The 23,680-nt window shown below is 35.5% G+C and overlaps 1 protein-coding gene across 1 annotated transcript; it reads right to left on the minus strand.

Annotated features, from left to right (window-relative positions):
- LOC109713903 (cell division cycle protein 48 homolog) lies at positions 4,235-18,467 on the minus strand. Its single transcript, XM_020238178.1, has 9 exons — positions 18,312-18,467; positions 18,066-18,228; positions 17,321-17,549; positions 7,287-8,053; positions 6,972-7,193; positions 6,787-6,858; positions 6,424-6,705; positions 5,346-5,705; positions 4,235-4,765 (listed from the first exon to the last, which is right to left on the minus strand). Exons 1-9 carry the CDS (start codon positions 18,344-18,346, stop codon positions 4,466-4,468), a joined length of 2,430 nt encoding a protein of 809 aa, XP_020093767.1. The 5' UTR covers positions 18,347-18,467; the 3' UTR covers positions 4,235-4,465.

Consider the following 23,680-nt stretch of genomic DNA (forward strand, 5'->3'; position numbering starts at 1 on the left):
ACTACCCCTAATACATATACTTAGGGCTAAGTCAATCGCCTTAGCACATATAACTAAGGCAAAACATCTCCAAATCGACAGAGTTCTAAGTCATATACTTAGAATTCAGTCAAATGATATCAAGTTTATTCGAACTCTAACATATATACTTAGAGTTCATCTGACTAACCCTAACACATATACTTAGGGTCTAGTCAGCCTTTTGCTCTAGCACATATACCTAGAGTGGAAGTCAAACCATGGTCGACTAACCCAAACCCATATACTTAGGGTCTAGTCAGTCTTTTGCTCTAGCACATATACCTAGAGTGGAAGTCAAACCATGGTCGACTAACCCTAACCCATATGCTTAGGGTCTAGTCAGTCTTTTGCTCTAGCACATATACCTAGAGTGAAAGTCAAACCATGCTCGACCAACCCTAACACATATACTTTAGGGTCTAGTCAATCTTTTGCTCTAGCACATATACCTAGAATGGAAGTAAAATCATGGTCGACTAACCCTAACCTATATACTTAGGGTCCAGTCAGTCTTTTGCTCTAGCACATATATCTAGAGTGAAAGTCAAACCATGCTCGACTAACCCTGACACATATACTTAGGGTCTAGTCAGTCTTTTGCTCTAGCACATATACCTAGAGTGGAAGTCAAACCATGCTCAACTAGTCCTAACACATATACTTAGGGTCTAGTCAGCCTTTTGCTCTAGCATATCCACCTAGAGTGAAATTCTTACCCGATCGAGCTCTAATACATATACTTAGAGTTCAAATCTGACTACCCCTAATACATATACTTAGGGCTTAGTCAGATCTTCATTCTAGCACATATAACTAGAGTGAAAATATATTAAACTCGGTTAATCCTGATACATATACTCAGGAATTAGCTACTCTTCACTTTCGGGTAATTCGACCCACCTCAATACATATACTTGAGGTCAGGTCACATCTCCACTTTGGAAAATACAACCAAGGTGAATCTAATCGGACTCTAAGACATATACTTAGAGCCAATTAGACTCTAATACATAGGGTCTAATATCGACTAGGTCTTGACACATATACTTAGGATCTAGTCAATTTCAAATCCAACTGAATCCTAATACATATACTTAGGATTCAATAAATCAAAACTTCTTCGCTAGATTGGACATTTAGTCTGATAAAATTCATGTACAGTGGAGGAATGCCCCTACTTAAGCCATGTAAACGGCAAATCATATCAATAAAATTTTATTTGCCTGTTTTGTCTCTTTTATTATCAGCATTTATATTTGGTCTCTTAATCGAGGATTCCTTAACACCGAAAGTGTGAGGTAATTAACAACAGATTCTCGAGTCTGTTAGAAGCTATGAACCTATAATCCTGATTTCAAAATAAAATATAAACAAATTTTATCTCTACCATGAATGACCACTCGCCCTAGAAACATCCTACGGTGGGGCCGGTTCGTTCGCGGCAGACAAATCCTTAATTTTCACTTATATTCTAATAGGATAATATCTAATATATATGTCCTGAAAACTTCTGAATATTCAATTTATCCCTACTTCTTTGTTTCAAATATACCCCTCGTATGGTTCTCCATTATTCAAAAATACCCCCGTTGTTAGTACCCATTAAGTTATCTCAGGTTAAATCCGGTTAAATTTCTATCTGAGGTAAAAAAATTAAAATATCTCTTTTGCCCTTAACTTAAAGGCAAATAAGAAAAGCTAGTAATGGTAGAAAGGTATATTTGAAAAGAAAAAAATCAAAATACTTCTTTTACCCCTATATTAAGGACAAATAAGAAAAGTAGGTGATGGTAGAAGGGTATATTTGAAAGGGCAAAATAGTAATTTCATAGAGATAATGGAGAATTTAATTCTAAAAATATATTTGAAATAACTTGGAATATTAAAAGGGTATTTTTATGTTTAATCTTCTAAGAGGATTAAATCAGAAAGTCGAGAACTTTTCAAATATATATAAACAATTGCCCCTATTCCAATCTTTGCTCTAACCAAATCTCAATCTTACAAAAATCGATACCCTTGAGCCACTAATAAGTGGCATAGAGCTCCCAATCTTGATATTAGGATGCGATCTTTCTCCATCAACAGCACAGGTAGCGTGTAATACAAATTTCTTGAATAGAAATTAATTTTAATTGTTTTTCTAAATGATATGACGCTGCATATATCAAAATCAGTCAATAGGTAAAGATACAATTTATACAGTCTTGCCAGAAAAAATCACAAGTTATCGCTTGCGCTTTCACTCCAACTCTTATACTTTCTCCCTAACTCATTTTCGCCACTTCTGTTAGGTGATCTCAATACCGATAAAACTAGCTCCCCAATGTTGTCTTGTTAGGGAGCCTCTTAAACGCTGTCAAGTGTTTTTTTTTGAAAGATAGGTAGCACGCTACCCGCTTCGTTTATTTCATTTAGAAATAAACTTAGCTGGAAATGTGAATCAATTAGGATTCGAACTAGGATCCGCTGTCAAGTGTTAGTTTGCCTCCTTATAGTATTTCGTTGGTTGTTTTTTAATATTAATTAAAATCCAAAAATAAAATTAAACTCTAGGAAAAGATTATATAACTCTTGGATAGAGATAAAAATGATACATGGTGACGGATTAAGGTTCCTAACGAAATTTTCAATTGATTGACGAAATCCTAGATTAAATAAACGAATATTCCATACACATTAAAAAAATAAACAATTAACTAACTAAAAATAAATTAAGTTTGAAACATAGACGTACTGACCTATCAAATCAACAATTGTTAAATTCAAATAATAGATTCAAATTAAATTTAAATTCAAACCTTTATTTGAATTTTGAAATCAATTACAATTTTTAAATTTTGGGTATATATTAAAAAAAAATTGTATGTTAAGGAAAACATATAAAAAAATTACGGCATAAGTAAATTACAAACATACTTAGAAATAAATCAAATTTACAAAATAAATTAATTATAAATAGACTTTACTGCTAATAATCATTTGAATTCAAAATCTGTATTCAAAAATTTAATTTAAGTTAAAATTTATATTTAAATTTAATTTAATTTACAAATGTGACGTGCAATGCACGTGATTATAATATAGAGGTCTTGGTACTCATAAATCGTTTTAGATGATGGAGCTTACGAATTAACGATCCTTACCATTAAACATGATTTAGAGTATTTGAAGTATCAAAAAGTTGAATTTCGTAATTTTTCAAATTTGTAATAAAGCCAATCAATTTGGCATAAAATAAATGGTCAAAGTGGAAAGATCTTCCAAAAATAAGGGATAGAATTTTTAAATTCAAAATCGGGGCTACTGATCTTGATCGAAATAGTGAATAGAATTTTTTTATTAAAAATTTAAACAATTCCGATTCCTCTACATCGTTAACTCGAAAACACTTCATACTGGCTATTAAAAATGTCAATTTTGACAAAATTTCAAATTTCAAATTTTAAATTTTAAATTATAAAAGTTAAATTTTGATTTTATATTTTACATTTTAACTTCTGAATGTCAAATTTCAAATTTTAAAATTTTAAATTTTCAAATTTTATATTTAGAGTTTAAATTCGAATATCAATTTTTAAATTTTTGTTTAGATTTTAAATTCAAAATTCTAATTTTAAATTTAAATTTAGGGTTATTTTAAAATAAAAATCAGCAAAAAGAATTTATTATTTCCAAATAGCAAAAGTTTTTTGCCAAATAGATTTCCAAAATTACTTTTCATCTAAACTCAACCAAATGTTGCTTTTAACCAAATCTAGTTCTCCAAATCAAAACAATTATACTGAAATCACTTCTCAACAAGCCCTTAGTCTTATTTGACATTCGTTTCTATTTTTGAAAAGCCCTAAAAATTCTTGATGTGCCTTAGTGCTTCTCTCTTACAATACTTTATTAAAATTAAAATGATAATGAAGGACGATCAATAAGATACCAAAAAGGGTGAGCACTCATTTTGCGAAAACTCCCACTAAAAACCAGGCCCTGCTCTACATCCGTTGCTTTTTTTAATACAAAAACAGTAGTTTCCTATTATTTGATGTATTAGAAAAATTATTTTAATTTTTATTGTCCATGAGCGTACAATACGTCTGCCTGAAACTTTTTTATTGTCCAATAAATATTTTAAATAAAAAGATTGCAAATAATCTAATATAATTTCAATTTCTTTTAATATACGAAACTATAATTAAAAAAATAAAAATCAAACACATCACCAAAGAGACTTGAGTGACTTGTGTTTTAAAATCAACAACATCAACAACATTTTCTAATCCCAAGCAGTTCAGCTGATGGCGACCACCATTACAGGATCCCAAACTTTTTGAATTGTGTGTGATTTTTTCAGTCGGGAAAGAAAAGCACATCAGAACAAAGGACATATTATACTGCTAGTGTATGAACACAGCTGACAACAAGTACCACTATACGGGCCGATCACAAACTAACTGTATAGATCATCATCATCAGCCGGTGCAGCCGCCGAGGCAAAAGGATCGGACCCGGCGGTGGCTGCCCCAGCATCTGACCGCTCAGCGAAGCGGAACTCAGTGCCGAACCCCCTCGACTGCTGCAGAGTCTGCGCAAAGGCCTGATACTTGCGGATATCAGCATCGCTGACGCTCCGACGAGCGTACTTCATCGACTCCTCGAAATGGACGGCCTTGATCTCAGCAACCTCGTCGGTGTCGTCTTCTTCCATTGCCTCAGGGTTCTCCTGCCGCCGCCTCTCCCTCTCGATGTCCTGCGTGAGTAAAGAAAATTCCAGTGAGATTGTTCTCTTTTGAAAAGACCATTAGCTTACACACTCACTTCATAACTAAAAAGTAAAATGAAAATAGAAAATCAACAGCGCCTTCTCCGTGAAGAGGAACAATAACATGGGATGCTGGAGAACCATGCATCTAATTTTGGTTGGCGGAACAATTAACAGACCAAGAGATGCACGCAAAGCATGCTGGGTGTGGAGTATTTGAGCATCAGAAATGAGGAGTGAAGCATTTCAGAAAAGAAGAGCATTTAGAGATATACACTCCAGCAAGTTTTACACCTATTCTAAAAAGTCTAAATTTCAATCAGCCCACAAATTGTACTGCCTTAGAAAAAGAACATTTACCAGTCAACTGGGCAAATGTTAGCATAAATTATATGCAGATTTTTGGCCCATATATGAAATCCAACTCCAAAGCTGTGCGAATACTCAGAAATGGTTATTAGAGCATATCAATACCCCAGGTTCCTAAGGTACGTATAGGTAAACAGTTTATACAGCTTCTAAAATCTAACAGATGATCAAGTTAGGAAACGAAAAGAAAGCAGCTTACCTTTTCAATGTTTTCTCTAATGGCGTATTTGCAAGCACGCTGACAAATCTCTGTAATGTCTGCACCGCTGAACCCTTGCGTGTACTTAGCAAGGGCCCTAAGGTCAACATCCTTAGCCACTGGGGATTTTCTCAGGCAAGCTTTGAAGATCTGGTACCTAGAGGCCTCATCAGGTAGTGGGATATAAATCAGCTGGTCGAGACGACCTGGCCTCAGCAGCGCTGGATCTATAATGTCGGGCCTATTAGTTGCCCCGATGATGAACACAGTCTTTTTGGCAGTCATGCCGTCCATCTCTGTCAGGAGCTGATTCAGGACACGATCAGCAGCACCTCCAGCATCACCAACACTGCTTCCCCTCTGTAATAGAACAGAAAAAGGATGAGATACTGAAAACCAATCGATGTAACGAAATAAAGAAATATTTACATATAAACCTATCGGCAAGGGCCGTATTTATCGTGTCCTATCGTGCCAACAAAATATCAGCACGATACAGCCTCCGTGGCGATGGCACAGCTCAAAACCCTCTATTCTTTAAATTACTAAGTAATTTTCTCAATAAAATTCAAAAAATTTGATAAAAATACATAATAAATAGTTAAAATATTTTGTTGCTAAAGAAAATAAACATTTTATGCTATTATGTGTCCGCACACATATATTTTTTGTGACCGGCAAACATCAACACGGCCTGGCACACACTGTGTCGTGCCTTGCCGGCAAGTTTCCGGCACGACCCCGTGCCACAGCACCTAATCCTTGATATAAATCCTTGAAAAAATTTGATTATTTCACATATCTATGCCTGCAAAATCTGAATTTTCAAATGCCCTTTGAACTGCCAATTCCAGTATATTTATCCTTGTATTTGAAAAAACGCCCTTCTTTGGACATCTTCTTCTAATACATAACCAACTGTTTTCATGAATAGGATGACTTCATGATAGAGGGTTAAATAGATGAGTTACAAGGGTATACCTCTAAACGGATAATTTTGCAGTGAACTATACATAATATCCCAAAAGGAGAGCAAGAAAGCCATTAGAAGCAGCGTAATACCAAAAGAATAACCAACCTGAGTTGCAATCGAATCGAGCTCATCGAAGAAGAGGACACATGGTGCCGATTGGCGAGCCTTATCAAAAATTTCACGGACATTTGCTTCACTCTCACCGAACCACATTGTAAGTAGCTCAGGACCTTTAACACTGATAAAGTTTGCCTGACATTCATTAGCAATGGCCTTAGCCAACAAGGTCTTCCCACAACCTGGAGGTCCATAAAACAAGACCCCCTTGGAGGGAGACATTCCAAACTTCTCAAACTTCTCAGGATGTTCCACTGGGTATTGAACAGTCTACAAGAAAAACCAAGGAGAGGGTTAGTCAAGATTTTAAAGCCAGAACAAAAGGTAGAACTCCTTGCTGTATAAACCTACCTCCTGCAGCTCCCTTTTAACATTATCAAGCCCACCAATATCATCCCAGGTGACATTTGGCACTTCAACAACCTGCACATCAAAGTAGTCAACATGGTCAAAAAGAAACTGATCTTAAAACCTAATGAAAAAGGTTTCTATTGTCATCCTACAGGTCATAACTATTGAATGTGGGGATCACTTACAGTTTCACGGAGGGCAGATGGATTGCTGGTTCCAAGAGCAGTCTTGAAATGTTCATTTGTGACAGCCATGGAGTTAAGTATCTCCGCATCGATTGACTCGTCTTCTAAATCTATAATATCCATCTTTTCTCGTATGCATTGAAGAGCAGCTTCAGTGCAAAGAGCAGCTAGATCAGCTCCAACATATCCGTGAGTGTCTTTCGCAATTCTTTCTAAGTCAACCTGCATCCACACTCAAAGTTCAACAAGGGATAAACATTACAAACCAACATAGAAAAGAAGTGGGTCGCAATATAATCGTCAAAGATAAATTACATCTTCAGCCAGCTTCATGTTCTTAGTGTGAATACGAAGGACCTCTAGACGCCCAACTTCATCAGGTACCCCAATGTCGATTTCCCTGTCAAACCTCCCGAACCTTCTAAGAGCCGGGTCAATACTGTTGGGCCTATTTGTAGCTCCAATCACAATGACATGTGAACGGGCCTTTAACCCATCCATTAGAGTCAAGAGCTGAGAAACTATGCGCCTCTCAACTTCTCCATGGGTCTTCTCTCTCTTAGGAGCTATTGAATCGAGCTCGTCAATGAAGATGATCGACGGAGCATTCTTCTCTGCTTCTTCAAAAGCCTTTCTGAGATTGCTCTCACTTTCTCCTGCTAGTTTTGACATGATCTCTGGACCATTAATGCAAAAGAAGAACGCACCCGTCTCATTAGCAACAGCTCTAGCTATCAGTGTTTTTCCAGAGCCAGGTGGTCCATACAGCAAGATCCCCTTTGGGGGCTTTACACCGATAGACTTGAAGAGCTGAGGGTGCCTAAGAGGAAGTTCAACTAGCTCTCTTATTTGAGCCATCTGTTTCCGGACTCCACCTACATCATCATAGCCCACTTCGTCGAGTCTTTCCTCATCCTCCCTCTTCACAGGTTCTCCCTCACAGAAAATTTCTGTGTCAGGAGCGACGATGCAGTATTCAGAAGGGTCAGTATCTATGACCTTGAATTCCACACTTCTCATTCCACCCCTAACAAGAAAGAGATCCCCTTTTCTTACCGGACGATACGCCTCAAGGAAATATGCTGCGGAAGATTCTCAAAACAAATGAGTTATTCTTAATAATACAAAATGTAAAAAGAATAAATTGCAATTTCAGCTAAACACATGAAGGAACAAAATAAAGGAAATCAAGATGCAAACAAATTACATGATGGATGGGGAAGGACCAGGTTAATTCCATGTCGGATTCAAGTTGGATCTATTTGTAAACTCAGGATCTTATATTCCAAACCAGTATTTGCCAGGTATTTCACATGTCCAATTCCGATCAGCTTTCAAAGAACTACTTTCAACCAAGTTAAGATACAACTGTCCATTTTCAACGCTGTCCAGAACATGGAATCGAGCTCCACGACTAAGGTCATACAGGTCAACTCCGGTTTAGCAGAGCAAGCAGCAACTTGAAATATTTTTAAGTGATGAGAATCTCAGTCTAAAAGATCTTAAACTGGTGGTGTTCATTCAATACAACTAACAGAGAAAGACATTACCCACCTTTTAATAGAGATATTTACATGGTATGGTAAAACTACATGTTTCATATTTTTTTGTCAAGATTGGGAACTGTTAAAGTAATTCATTTGCGTTTCAAGCAGGAAGTTCATGACCATGTCAATGACTTCACATAGAAGAGAGGAGAAAAAGCAGATAATACCACAAGAATACTTCATATTTATGCAAATCTAAAACCACAGGAAAGTAAGGCTTATTTGAGAAGCACAATTGCAATTAGAAATCCCTAAATTTTCTTGAGAAACCTCATTAGCCGCTTTTCGATAGTAGCAGGCTATATCCAAAATCAACTTGTTTCTTCAAGCTCATCAGATAATAATCAACCCATCAAGAAGAAAAGAATTTCACTCTAGTACTAAATTCCATCATCGATAAGAAAAAAAAGTTTCCCACCATAACAAAATTAAAATGTGACCCTACTATCTAAGAGGATATAACTAAAGGTAAAGGTAAAGGTAAATGCAACAGAAAGATCTACTTAATCTATCTGAATTAATTTGATTATCTTTTTCTAAAAATATTCTGACTTTATTTCAAGGATATTAATGTTGTCATAAGAACCCCTAAAAATGCTGTAGGCCCTTCTTCAACAGTCTCGTCTAAGTGACAGGTAGGACCATATGAACTGTTGTGCTCTTATTCTCATCAATAGACATGGTGGTGATGTTCGAGTTATGTCTGTTTAACCTTTATATGGAAACTAATATATGATTCACTTGCCATTAATCCAACCTACGACGAACGTATACACCTATTCACTCCTCCCCATTAGGCCACTACCCAGTACCCTATTAACCCTCTCTGCAGTGAAGAATCAAATGAAAAAGCAGCCTGCATATATAATACCTTATTTAAGGCAATAAGAGCAGATGGTCTAGCTCCTCTACCTTAATGCCTTAAGCAAGCAAAGTTAATTGTCATGCTGGGTAGTGTTGAAATCAGGACAAGACCAATCAAACCCTGAGCAATATGCTTCAGAAACAGGTACTCTGCAAAACTTAGATCGAGCATAGCAAGGTCTCAGTCTCACACGGTAATTCTTCTACCCAAAACTAGTCACACCACAGACATGACCCACAATGTAGATTGGCAACACTCAATGGACAAAAACATCATGGAGTACTACACATGTTGAATTAAGATAAACTATGTTAAGGACTCTTCTGTAAGAGAACTAGTGACTAAGCCTTTGTTGGCCAATTTTCCACTTCCACCAAAGTATCCAATATTTCAGACTAAACAAGCTTTAATCCCATGTGATGCATGGAAAACATTTTGAAACATCCACGAAAATGGATAAATTAAAAAAAAAAAAAATACAGATATTAGTCCATATAAGAATAAGAGAGAAATTACAATTAAGAGGCATGGAGAGAAAAAGGTAAAAAAACCAAAGAAAGAGTGCACAGAAAAGATGAAGCTTGCTTTCTAAAGAGTGGCTTCCACATTTCCCACATGATTCTTCAATTCTCTTACTCCAAATAATTTTCAACAGTGTCAGATATAAAATGCATAGCCAGGATAAAGTCTCAATCTTCAAATAATAAAGATAATAAAAGTTGAGACTGTATGAAGCGTATACAGATATAAGGAAAAAAGAAGTGCGAATAGAAGAACCATCACATGAAAAAGGCACAAATTATGATTCGTAAGATTGTTTTGTTACAGTATATAACACATCAGTTCAATTATTTGCAATACTAGCCCAAAAAGGAAAAAAAAATTATTACTCATATGAAAATTTAATAAGAAAAGAATACCATCAGAAAATTTGTAACCGTACTAAAGAATAGAAACTCCCAATTGTCTTTGTATGTTTCAAAAGTTGCAACCTTCACTAAGAACAAATGATAGACCATCCCAGAGCAGAAAGTAGTGAAATATTGCTCAAATGGCAAAAAAAAAAAAAGAAAAGAAAATCCAACCGACAATCAAACCAAGTAATACAACAATAGCTACAAAATTTTCAGTCCATATTTATTTGATGCTCGTCATGTGGTTTCTATTCCTCCATTCCACTGTGGTCTTGGAATTTTGTGTGGAATTAGGTGCTATAGTATCTTTCTACTGATTCGTCTTACATCAATTTTTTATCATTCTTTCTCAAAAATCCAAACTGTTTCAAGTTGGTTTACATAATGTATTTTAGATCAATGTTTACATCTAATACCTAAATTTTCTAGTGGTCCCTTTATCCACTTCAGCATCTACAGTTTCCTAATAGTCCAACATTTTGATCCATAAAACATGGCTAGTCTTATAGTTATAGCCGTTCTACTATATATATATATATATATATATATAGAGTAGGGCTATATACTCTTATGAGTATTGGACCCTTCATATTCATAAGTTGTTTTTGATGATGGGGCTTCCGAATCGACGATCCACTCCGTTAAATATGATCTAGAGTATTTGAAACTTCTAAAAAATAAATTTTGTAATTTTTCGAAATCATAATAAAGTCCATCAAACGAGCATAAAATGAAAGGTCAAAATCGAACGACGTCCTAAAAATAGATGATTGGATCCTTCAATTTAAGATCGGAGTTATTGATCTTTATTTAGGTAGTGAATAGAATTTTCTATCAAACAACCATTCCAATTCTTCATTAAGCACCGTAACTAGCAAGATCCCCACATACCGGCCGTTACAAAAATTGTCAATTTTGTGAGTTTGAAATCCAGCATAATGATGTCGAAAAATTATGAAAATTTATTGTCCTAACCAAGAATTTCTAAAATACTCTAAATAAGTTAACGTAATGGATCGTAGATTCGCAAGTCTATCATCGAAAACAACTATGACTACGAGGGCGATCGCATCATAAGAAATAGTAAGCCGACTCTATATATAGTATATATATACACAGACACTATATATAATATATATTATAAATATATATACTATATAATTACACTATATAATCTGATGTGATGTGTGTGTGGTGTGGTGTGTTGCTGTGTTATGAGTCCCGGAAACCTGCTAATGCTATCAATAGCACCAAGCACTGATGCTATCATTTTACTTTGATTATTTTACCCATTAAATATACTATTCACCCCACACACGCATCAATCCTAACCGCACCCATCCTAATGAAAAAGGCGAAAACTAATAGCACCATAAGTCATTGGTTGCTACTAAATAGTCATCACCAACCAAGAGTTTCTATATATATATATATATATATATATATTAGAAAGAGAGAGAGAGAGAGAGTAGAGAGGAGAGAGAGATAGCTACTATGCAACTATTAATAGCACCAACATTGTGCTACCAAGTTTTTTGGGCGCAATGATAAGAGATGCATGCGGTCATCATAGACCGCCTAGGGTTGAGTGGGTGGTTGGTTAAATATATGATCAATTGGGTGAAAATGATCAAAAGGTAGAATCTAACGGCAGAAAACTTGGAGCAAACAAGTGCTTCGTGCTATTAATAAGCACTGACCTATAATATTATATTTGTTGTGTGTGTGTGTGTTGTGGTGTGTGTGAATGTGGTGAGTCTAGTCCCTATACTATCTATGTACCGGGGCTAACGGTACTATAGTCCTCGTTTCGATCTTAAAGGTAGTTTCAAATCAAACGATCAACATCCGTTAAAACTGATCTAGGGTATTTAAGTTTTAGAAATAAATTTTATAAATTTTTTCAAACATAGTTTACTATGATCAAAGCTCATTTCAAAATTGTCAATTTCAATGGCTACATGGTCAAAGTTTGGATTTAACGGTGTAGAAACAATATAAATTTCCTTCCAAAAATTTCTGATAGAAAATACTTTAAACTACGAGATTAGTTAACGATTCTTGATCTGGAATTAAAAGTCATATGCTGGCTCCAAATTTTAAAGATTAATTCAATTTCACGTTTATTTTACATCAATTATTTACTCATAAGTAAACGATGTAAAAAAAACTAAAATTTATTCCTTAAGACTTCAATATACCCTAGACTCATATTTAATCGGCTTGAGATCGTTAATTTAAACACCGTAGATTGAAATACAAGACTAATAGTACCGGAGCTCCGGTACTATAGATAGCCATAATAGCCTAATTCTATATATATATATACATATATAATATATATAATATATATTATATATATTAATAATATAATACCCTTGACTATTGAGTTTGGCCGTTGGATGAAGATGTGCGGTTAGAATGATAGTGTTGCCCCCGGTTAATTGATAGTGGCCCTAGTTGTTGAGTGGTGGCTTGGTTTATAGTATAACAACCGTGAAATGATCAAGGTAGATCTAATGTAGAAAACTCAATATAACAAGGCCTTGTATCTATCGATTAATCGTAGCCCTACTCTATATATATATATATATAGAGTTGAGCTGGAATGCTATCGATAGCAAACGGCCTCCGTTGCCACCCATTTGTTTTCGATGATGGAGCCTCCAAATCGACGATCGGCACCGTTGAAAATGATCTACACCACTTGAAGTATTTAGAAATCAAATTTCATACGTTTCCGATATTGTTCTCTTGTCCATCAAGTGGGCATAAAAATGAACGGTTGAAAATGAATATCCTCTAAAAAGTAATAATAGAAATTTTATAATCAAGATCGAGAGTATAGATCTTGTTCTAAATAGTTTAAAGAATTTTCTAACGAAAATTCAATTGATTTAGATAGTTTTACACCGTTAAACGAGAAAACGCCTCATATCTACCATTAAAATTACAAATTTTGAAACCCTTTGATCATTAGGCTAATGATGTCGAAAAAATTTGAAATTTGATTTCTAGACACTTTAAGTGGTATAGATCATGTTCAACAGTGCCGATCGTCTATTTGGAGGCTTTATCATCGAAAACAAATGGGTGACAACGGAACACATTTGCTATCGATAGCATTCCAGCTCAACTCTATATGTATATATGTGTGTGTGTGTATATGGAATTGAGCTAGAATACTTTTAAAAGCACCAACCCCTTGGTGCTTCTAAGTTTCTAGCCCTTGGATCTACTCCTTGATTACTAATAGCATTTGGATCAAACACTATTCCACCTACCACCACCTACCACCATCATCTCAACCCTATATCTCTCCATCCAATGGCTAAAAACTCAAAAGCACCACTCTTTTGGTGTTTTTGAGAGTATTCTAGCTCAACTCTATATATATGTATATATATATAGTAGAACTAGGCCGGTATATTATTGGTAGCACGGAGGCCTCCATGCTACCAAGTTGTTTTCAATGATTCGGCTTTCAAATCATCGATCGGCTCCGTTAGACTTGATTTACACTATTGAAAATATTTGAAAACTAAATTTTATAATTTTTCGACATTATTTGGCTAGTGATCAAAAGGTCTCAAAAATGACAATTTTAATGGCCGATGTGATGCGTTTGTGAATTTAACGGTGTAAAACAATCCAAATCTAATGAAATTTTTATAGAAAATTATTTTTACTATTTAGAGTAAGATTAATATCTCTGATTTTAAATTCAAATCTTTTATCATCATTTTTTTATGTGATTTTTATTTTCAGATGTTCATTTTTAGACTACTCGTTTGATAGATAAATGATATCCAAAAATTATAAAATTTAGTTTCTAAATACTTTCAATAGTGTAGATCAAATCTAACAGAGCCGATCGTTGATTTGGAAGCCACATCATTGAAAACAACTTGGTAGCACGAAGGCTACTACCGATAGTATACCAGCCGGACTCTATATATAGAACTAGGTTGGTATACTATCGGTGGCACGGAGGCCTCTGTGCTACCAAGTTGTTTTTGATGATGCGGCTTCCAAATCAACGATCGGCTGCGTTACACTTGATCTACACTATTGAAAATATTTGGAAACTAAATTTTATAATTTTTTGACATTATTTGGCTAGTGATCAAAAGGACTCAAAAATGACAATTTTAATAGCCGATGTGATGTGTTTGTGAATTTAACGGTGTAAAACAATCCAAATCTGATGAAATTTTTATAGAAAATTTTTTTTACTATTTAGAGTAAGATCAGTACCTCTGATTTTAAATTCAAGTCTTTTCTCATCATTCTTTATGCGATTTTTATTTTCAGCCGTTCATTTTTAGACTACTCATTTGATAGGTAAATGACGTCGAAAAATTATAAAATTTAGTTTCCAAATATTTTCAATAGTGTAGATCAAGTCTAACGGAGCCGATCGTTAATTTGGAAGCCGCATCATCGAAAACAACTTGGTAGCACGGAGGTAGATCAAGTCTAACGGAGCCGATCGTTAATTTGGAAGCCGCATCATTGAAAACAACTTGGTAGCACGGAGGCCTCCGTGCTAGAAAGCTGCATCATCGAAAACAACTTGGTAGCACAAAGACTTCCGTGCTACCGATAGTATACCAGCCGGACTATATATATAGAGAGAGAGAGAGAGCTTAAGGGCGGGAGGTACAATTTCACGACGAAATTCATCTCCATAACAAGTAAAAGAAACTGAAACTACAGGATTCAGAATGTAAGCAAGTAATTATATGCAGTACAAATGGCAAATCACAATTTTCTTCCAAGATGGCCAGAAAGCAAAAAAAAAAAAAAAAAAAAAAAAAAAAAAAGAAGATGGCAACAAATATTGCAGGCACTAGTTATCTCCCTAACAAACTAAGTACAAGAATATTAGTCGGTTCCTAAGAAACTTATCTGCTCAAGAAAGAATGGCTCGGAATCAATTAATGCAAGTATATGAAGAAGCATTCACTTTGTCTAATTAATAAGCTTGCACAAGTGCAAAAAGAAACTCTATTCACAAAAAACAATTAATGGGATTCAGTGCGTCATCGTCTAGCAAATCTCACTTTTATTAGGGACTCTCTTCAGAAAAAGCAATTAATGTGATTCAGTGTGCCATTTTCTAGCAAATCTCAATTTCGTTATACATATAATCGAGAAAAAGACATTAGGAAAAGATATTGAGGCATCTTAAATCATTAAGAAAAAGGAGTCAAACCAGGAGCAGCAATTCAGCCAAAAAGTATCCCAATATTGCTGACGAAAAATGATTATGATGATCCACAAAAAGCTCAAGTAGTTCTAGGCTACTACTGTAAGGTCTAAAGGATTAACATGACAAATGATAGAAATAATTCTTAAGTGTTAATAGAACTAAGAAATTAAGGGGCATATTAGCTAATATGTCATGAACTTCTAGTTTGACATGCCTTTACTGAACAGTCAAATGGTAGGTTAAGCAGGAGGAAAAGGACGAGGAACCCAAACGAAGCAATCCTAGTGCGAGTAACATTAAGCACACATGAATTATCATTTCACTTTGATATAAGGATAAGGAACAAAAATTAAAGGACACGAGCCCCGAAAGCATCTAGTACAAGGAATGCTTGAACCAAGAAAAGACTCGCAAAATATCTCATCATTCAAAGAGGACTGTCAGGCACTGAAAAGAGCCTGAAGGATCAAGATTCGATTCTTTCTTATTTCCTTCGGTTGCAAGTTGCAAACATCTAATTAAGTTGCTTTTATATCTCAATTCCTTTTCGGCTTTTTAACTCATCCGATCACCACAGAGAGTAAAATTGTTTATAAATTAGGCTGTTAGAGCAGAAGCAACTTGCTCAAATAATATGTTACAATTAGAAAAGCAAAGTCAAAAATTCCTTTCCAGGTTAAAGTGTGCTTTACTTCTGATTATTTATGTCTAGGATGACTGCACAATCACTCTACAATTTATATACAATGGACAATTTTTCAAAATTTTAAATAATTTATTCTACATACATCATTATCAATTTTGCACGAGTTCATCATCCATAACTAAGATGAAATTTTAAAAGATAAATCAAGGAAATAGTGGAACGAAAGCCAATATAGGACTAATGGCACCTGCAATGCCCCGCAGTAAATGGGAGACAAGGTCATCTTCTAGTTCTTGTAAATTACCTCGACAACGTTAGTCCACATATAAGGCCGATACATAGCTGCTTTAGCATGAAGCTAAATATGCAGAATTGACTAGGTTCATTTCTGATATTTTTGACGATTGGGTAACAAAACAAAAGAAGTGACATGGTTAACAATGATGTGGGAAGAGCAAAGAGTGCAATACGGTACTCCCTGATTTAGTAAAATTAAGAATTGAGATTAAAAATTCTAGGCTTTCTATGGTAGGTGTTGTTTGTGATGAGTGCTGAATGATAAGAGAGCGTCTTCCAAGGGTTCTATCACATGCACCACCTAATTAATAAAAAGGTATTGTCCACAATTCAGCACGTCAGTGACATTGATAACAGTATCAGTGAGCTGATGCATCCCCAAGTCCCCAGAAAAACATGAACATGTGAAAGCACATCCGATAAGGATGTTACAACTTTGGTCTGTTTGTTGCGCTCCAATACTACAACAGACTAACATTATCCCTTCCTGTATAATGCTTGAAAGAGAGTGGATAGATGACAGAGTGGCATGCAAGCATCAGGAGATTATTAGCTGCACTGATAGACACATCTGACAAAATTTTAAGAAATAGTTCAGTGCTTGTGTGATTAGTACAATAGCTAGCCAACAAGCCACCCTACATCATTACTAACATTCTACACTCAGACTAATAAATTTCTATGTATACTAACTAGGCATGTAGGCATTTATAGACCAAATAAGACCTATGAGCTTGTATGGCATGCTTCATGCTGTAAATTGTAAACAAAGCAAAGTTAAAAACAAGAGATTTCATGCATGCATGTGTAATCCCATGAATAACATTCTATAACATAATAACAATGTAGCGAAGTACAAACTTACGCTTCAAGAAGGCATCAAACAGGTTCCCAGTGATGCCTTCAATGGTATCATCAATAGGCAATATGTGCACGCGCTTCCCGTACTTCACATCCTGGCACTGATGGACAGAAACCACGTCGCCAAGCCTTACCCTAAGATTCTTCCTTACAACCTTGTTCATTCTGATTTTAGGCTCCTCGCATGTATCATCGGCAAGCACAATGCAAATCGTATCTCTTCGTTTCTTACCCTGCATTATCCAACAAGAAAGGAGCGTCCAACATTATGATTGTCCAGAACCCAAGAAAAGCATGTAACAAGAACCCTAATTTCTCCTAGTTCTGCACAAAACCCCCATGAAAAGCTAAAATTTGAAGCTTCTTAAATAAAAGCAGCCATCCCATGCAATCAGAGCCCCCGATTTTCCCAGTTTCATAAGCACCTACACTTAAAATAATGAGATACACTTAAAATAATGAGAATTTCTAGGAGTAAGGAAAGATCCTTTTTTTAACCTACAAAATTATCCACCAAGAAAGAAGCATCCAACAAAAACAAATCTCCAGATCAAGCGCACGTAATAATAAAAACCCTAATTGCTCCAAACTTTGCAGTATGCCCCATACAAATCTAAAATCTGAAACTAAAACAAAAGAGCGATCAGATGCAATCAGGACCATAAATTTCCTAACTCCAAAAAGAAATGACACTCAAAATTATATAAAATCTAAAAAAAAAAAAAAGAATTAAAAAGACAATTACCGACCTTCAAGAGGACGGTGTCCCCCCTGAAGAGCTGCAACTTCTCCATCGTCTCCGGGTGCATGGCGACGACGGAGTTATCGTCGTTGATCGCCTCATCGACGACCAAACGGTTGGGCGCCTTCTTCCGTTCCAAAATCGCCGTGCTATAATCCTTTTTCGCTTTCCTGCGTCGAATTCAACAGCGAATCAAAACCCTAGAATCCGCCATGAGAAGGGCATCAAAGATATCGCAGAGGGAGATGCTTACGGATCGGCCGAGGACGATTCTCCGTGACTCGCCATGGGAGAGAGAGAGAGAGAGAGAGAGAGAGGAAAGATGAAGAAGAAGGTTCTGGAAGGACTGGTATATAGAGCGGTCGATGGGAGGTGAAGGAGAGCAGCGGATTATTATAGCGGTGAGGTGAACCAAGTCGAACCGATATTTCTAGTCTCTATAGATATATAAAATTCAGTTCTAAACTCGCTTAACGGTCTATAGATATATAAAATCAGTTCTAAACGGGTTATGTGTCGGGTTCTCCTTTTATCGCGCGGCCTGTTTCCCTCCTCTCTCCGATCCATTCGCTCACACTGAGCGGGCTCATGTGCCTATAACGACCCAGCCCACTAGCAATAATAACTCGTTGGGCCCAACCACCGGCCCAAAATGCTTAAGCCCAGTTATTATTGCTAGTGTCTAAGTCTCTTATAAACCCAATGACAACCCCATTCTCATCCGATGTGGGACTATTGGGGTGTCACAGTGCCTCCCGCCCCGCCTCCCTCCTTTAGATCGGCACATAGATTTGCTGCCCTCCTCTCTCCAATCCGCCCGCCCTCTCTATAGATCGGGCCAAATCCCTGTCGCACGCGTGGTTCATGCAGATCTTGCAGGTCGCGGATGTTTGTCGGGCCCTACCCTGACCTTCTCCTATTCCTGTCGTACGCGCGTTCCATCATTGCGCCAAGGTTGATCGGAGTACGGGAGTGCCCGTGGTATCTCTTCTCTCTGCTCGCCATGTGCATCCCGTCCCTTCTTTCCCTGCAACACTTTCCTCCCTTCCTCAGTTCCGTCCCCGTCGCTGCCGGAGGTGGGCTACCTGATCCCTTACCTATGATGAGGGATCTACCCCTTTCTGTCCTATGCTGTCGTCCTCCTTCCTTCTTCCTCTCTCAACTCGCGGTGGTCTCAGCAAATGCTTATAAATAGTCCTGCGGCTATGCAGAGGGGGGCCAACTTTGCTTGCTTGCCTCTATTTTAAAGGTTTGTTTTAGTTGTTTGCTACTAGAACATCCTCTAAAACTCTCTTTACTGTCCCTGTGGCTTCGGTCCTGTCTTCGCATTGTTTTTTTGGAGTGTGGCTCATGCGCATTGTCTTGCTGTCTCATCACTTTTGGTGAGTGGGCAACAACCTGCTCGCCCTAAATTATGGTGTGCTTTTTACCACTCCTGTTTGCTTTGGAATTCTGACTTCCAACGACCTTCTTTGGCCCCAGCAATAACTTATTTTGAAAAATAGATTCCGACAAAAAATTGGCCTTTATACTTAGGCCCGTTTGGATACCTCTAAAAACATAGCATAGTTAAACTATGCTACGCCGGTAGGAAAATAATCCTATGAAGCATTTGGAAGACAAAAAAATGACGTAATTTTTGGAGTATAGTTATACTATACTCCAAAAAATAGAGTAAACTTACAATCCACTTTAACCAAAAAAAAAAAATTCCACCATTTTGGGCTCCTAAAGATGTATCAATTTCTAAATTTTAAATTTCAACATAAAATTTTAAATTTCAAATTTTAAAATTTTAAAATTCAATTTTAGTTTTGATTTTAAATTTCAAATTTCAAATTTCAAAAAGTTCAAATTTCAAATTTCAAATTTCAAATTTCAAATTCCAAATTCCAAATTCCAAATTCCAAATTTCAACTTTCAAATTTCAACTTTCAAATTTCAAATTTCAAATTTCAAATTTCAAATTTCAAATTTCAAATTTCAAATTTCAAATTTCAAATTTCAAATTTCAAATTTCAAATTTCAAAAAGTTCAAATTTCAAATTTCAAACTTCAAATTTCAAATTTCAAATTTCAAATTTCAACTTTCAAATTTCAACTTTCAAATTTTAAATTTCAAATTTCAAATTTCAAAAAGTCCAAATTTCAAATTTCAAGTTTCAAAAAGTTCAAATTTCAAATTTCAAATTTTAATTTAATTTTTAATTTTTAATTTTCAATTTTCAAAATTTAAATTTAAACTTAAATTTTAAATTTTAAATTTATAAATATGTAAATTTATAAATTATTAAATTTAAAATTTAAAATTTTAATTATACATTTTTTAAATTTCAAAATTTAAAGTTTAAATGGTATACTTTAAATTTCAAATTTTAAAGTTTCAAATTTCAAATTTTAAATTTCAAATTCCAAATTCCAAATTTCAAATTTAAAACATAAAATCTAATTTAATTTTTTAATTTTTAATTTTAAATTTTAAATTTTAAATTTTAATTTTATATTTTGAATTTTAATTTTTAAATTTTGAATTTTGAATTTTGAATTTTGAATTTTAAAATTTTAGAAATTTAATTGTTATAAATACTATGAAATTGTATGATATATATCCAAACAGCTTAAAAATGAAGCTGTGGAATTTTTTTGTAGTTACAGGATTCCGTATTTCATTTAGACCAAAACCATAGAAAAAAAATTCCATGGAGTTTTTTAACTATCCATCCAAACAGGGCCTTAACACATAAAAAAAAAGGGAAAAAATTGCTGAGGACTTTTGGTGAATTGGACGAAAAAAATTGCTGAGGACTTTTGGTGAATTGGGCGGTGTTCTGCTCGCCCTAAATTATGGTGCTCTTTTTCCCCCCTGTTTACTAGCAATAACTTATTTTGAAAACCCGGTTCCGAAAAATAATTAGCCTTTATACTTAACACATTAAAAAAAAAAGAAAAAAAAATTGCTGAACATTTTGAAAAACAGATTCCGAAAAAAAATTGGCCTTTATACTTAACACATTAAAAAAAAAGAAAAAAAATTACTGAGAATTTTTGGTGAGTTAGGCGGTGTTCTACTCGCCCTAAATTATGGTGCTCTTTTTTTCTCCCTGTTTACTTTGGTGCTTTGTCTGGACTTCTTTGGGTCCCCCCAAATCTGAAATTTTAAAAGTCCCCTCCTTAAACCGTTGCACATAATCAGTTAACCCAAAAAAATAGGGCTACTGCTCTTTTGTACTTAGTGCAGTAAAAAAAGAAAATTCCTGGGGCCTCTTTGGACCTACCAGCTATAATAATTTTTTGCTGTGCCTTCTCAAGGCCTTTGCTTAACAAAGTTTTTAAAGGTGCCTGCTTAAGGAATGTCCCTTCTATTACTTTCGGTAATGCTCATTAAAATGCCCTCCCTATTACTTCTACTTAACATGCCCTATGGCCGGTTGAGCAAATATTTATTTAGAATACTTTTATTCCTGTTAAAAACAAAAAGAGTTTCTCTCATTAAGTAGGTATAAGCATTTTCCTTTGTATTGACCCCAGTTTACATCTTGGCAACAGTTACTGAGATGTCGGTCATTCAGCTTTCATATACTATGTTGCTTGGTGAAATTGTTGGGAAGCTGGGCGTTGAAACACCAGAGTGTATTGTAACTATTGCTGCAGAGGGTTTGTTTATAGCGTATATAGACCTTCCAATCTCGCACGGTGGAACCGTTATTGAAATTGCCCGCAATTGCGGCTCTCCATCTGCTGATTACATGACAGCCAAGGAAGATACAGCACGAGTTGCCATCCAAAGGATGAAGGAAGAACTCGGTTTGCAAATAAAAGATGCAAACTACGATGATTTTATATTATACAAGAGTTTGTACGATAATGTTACGCTTCACAATAGCGACTTGGTTGGCTAGTTCACGAACCTTAGGCGGGAACACAGTCTCCTTAAAGATTGTTATGCTACTGTGGTGTCTAAAAAAGCCGACGCCATAACTGAGCAGATTAAATTGCATCGTGAGCTCAATGATTGTCATGCCACAATCAACTGCATTCGTTTTGGCCAATCTGCTATGGCGTGTGACCCCTCTGAAGTAGGATCAGTTTCTTAGTTCTTTGCTCCGTACCCTTTAGTGTTAGAATGTCCAACAGACTCCTTTTGTACTATAGAGCCAGTTCTCATGCCTCTGCATGTTTTGTGCTTTTGTCACTTTGTAAACTTTGTCATGTACTGTTATCTGGTTTTTTTTTTAAATGATGCGTAGTATGCCGGGGCTGTGGTTCTATTACCGATTTGGTGTCTAGATCGTGCTCTTTGAATTTCTCTTGCGTTCTATGACTTGAGGATATTATGTAAGTACTCTAGAATTAGGAAAGGCCCTTGTGGATGAGTAAAACCGCAAAATAATGGTATGAGATCTTGCTGGTTTAGTTAAATTCGTTTTTCTTGCTGAACTTCAGTTAAATTAGTTCATCTTATAAGCAACACTCAATAAACACTCCAGTTCAACGAATGTTGATCATAATATTGTGAAAGTAGTGGTATAAAAGAAATGGATGCTTTGTGACCTCAAATGATTTGTTGAGCAATGATGATACGAAATATAAAAAAGGCTAAGCTTGATGGCCTTGGGGCAACACTTGCGGCAATTGTTGGCTAAAAAAATTAAGAAATAGATGCTTTGTGACCTCAAATGATTTGTTGAGCAATGATGATACGGAATATAAAAAAAGGTAAGCTTGATGGCCTTGGAGCAACACTTGCGCCAATTGTTGGCTAAAAAAATTATATCGAATATGTGATGATGCGGAATGGTTTGTTTGGCAATGGTGATACGGAATTAAAAAAAGTCTAAGCTTATAGTGATACGGAATTAAAGAAAGTCCAAGCTTGTGGTGATCCGGAATTAAAGAAAGGGCAAGCTTGATGGCCTTAGGGCAACACTTGCACCATTGTTGGCTAAAAAAATGTGCATCACATATATGATGATACGGAATTTTAAAAAAACCAAGCTTGATGGCCTTAGGACAAAACTTGCGCCAATTGTTTGCTAAAAGAAAAAAAAAAAAAGTCTATTGGCTATGTGATGAAAAGAATAAAGATGCCCTTACTATCTGAGCTCAGCCGATTTTTTTCAAAATTATTTGGAATCACTGATTATCCATTTCTTTTTGTCACTACTCTTTGTGCTTAATTTGCAAGTATTCTCCACAAAGCTCTCAATGGCGTCGTGCAAAGCTTGCTTGCTATTTACTGATGCTTTTGATACTTTCTTCTAAGGTTTGCCTTTTCGGGATTCTAATTCCTTAAAAATTAGTACATGCGGTTTACATTTGAGATTTCTTACATGCCCTTCCTCTAGGACAAAAGAATTCGGCATTATTGTCTGAGTTCCCTGCATTTTTTTTCCCCAAAGCTTTCTAACATGTATATCATTACTTCCAATTTATTGTGTTTAGTTTTTGGCTTTTGTATACACCATGAACTGCACTAGGTCATCTGAAAATAATGAACCAAGGGTTACTTTAATTGTTCCCCTCTTTGTCTTACATATGTTGGCATCATTATATAGTACTTTAAGATCAGTCCCCTTTGGCAGGTTCAACACTTCCCACAACTCACTCAACAAGTATTAATTG

Source organism: Ananas comosus, linkage group 8 (assembly GCF_001540865.1).
Source record: "Ananas comosus cultivar F153 linkage group 8, ASM154086v1, whole genome shotgun sequence".
Taxonomy (NCBI): Eukaryota; Viridiplantae; Streptophyta; class Magnoliopsida; order Poales; family Bromeliaceae; genus Ananas; species Ananas comosus.

What these genes read in the sequence shown, in the direction of transcription:
- LOC109713903 (XM_020238178.1), bottom strand. Translation starts at nt 18,346, where the DNA reads ATGGCGAGTCACGGAGAATCGTCCTCGGCCGATCC. An exon ending in CATCTGCCCTCCGTGAAACT is followed by an intron (nt 6,859 to 6,971) that starts GTAAGTGATCCC and finishes TTTGATGTGCAG; the next exon opens with GTTGTTGAAGTGCCAAATGT. An exon ending in TCGATTCGATTGCAACTCAG is followed by an intron (nt 5,706 to 6,423) that starts GTTGGTTATTCT and finishes GTTCTATTACAG; the next exon opens with AGGGGAAGCAGTGTTGGTGA.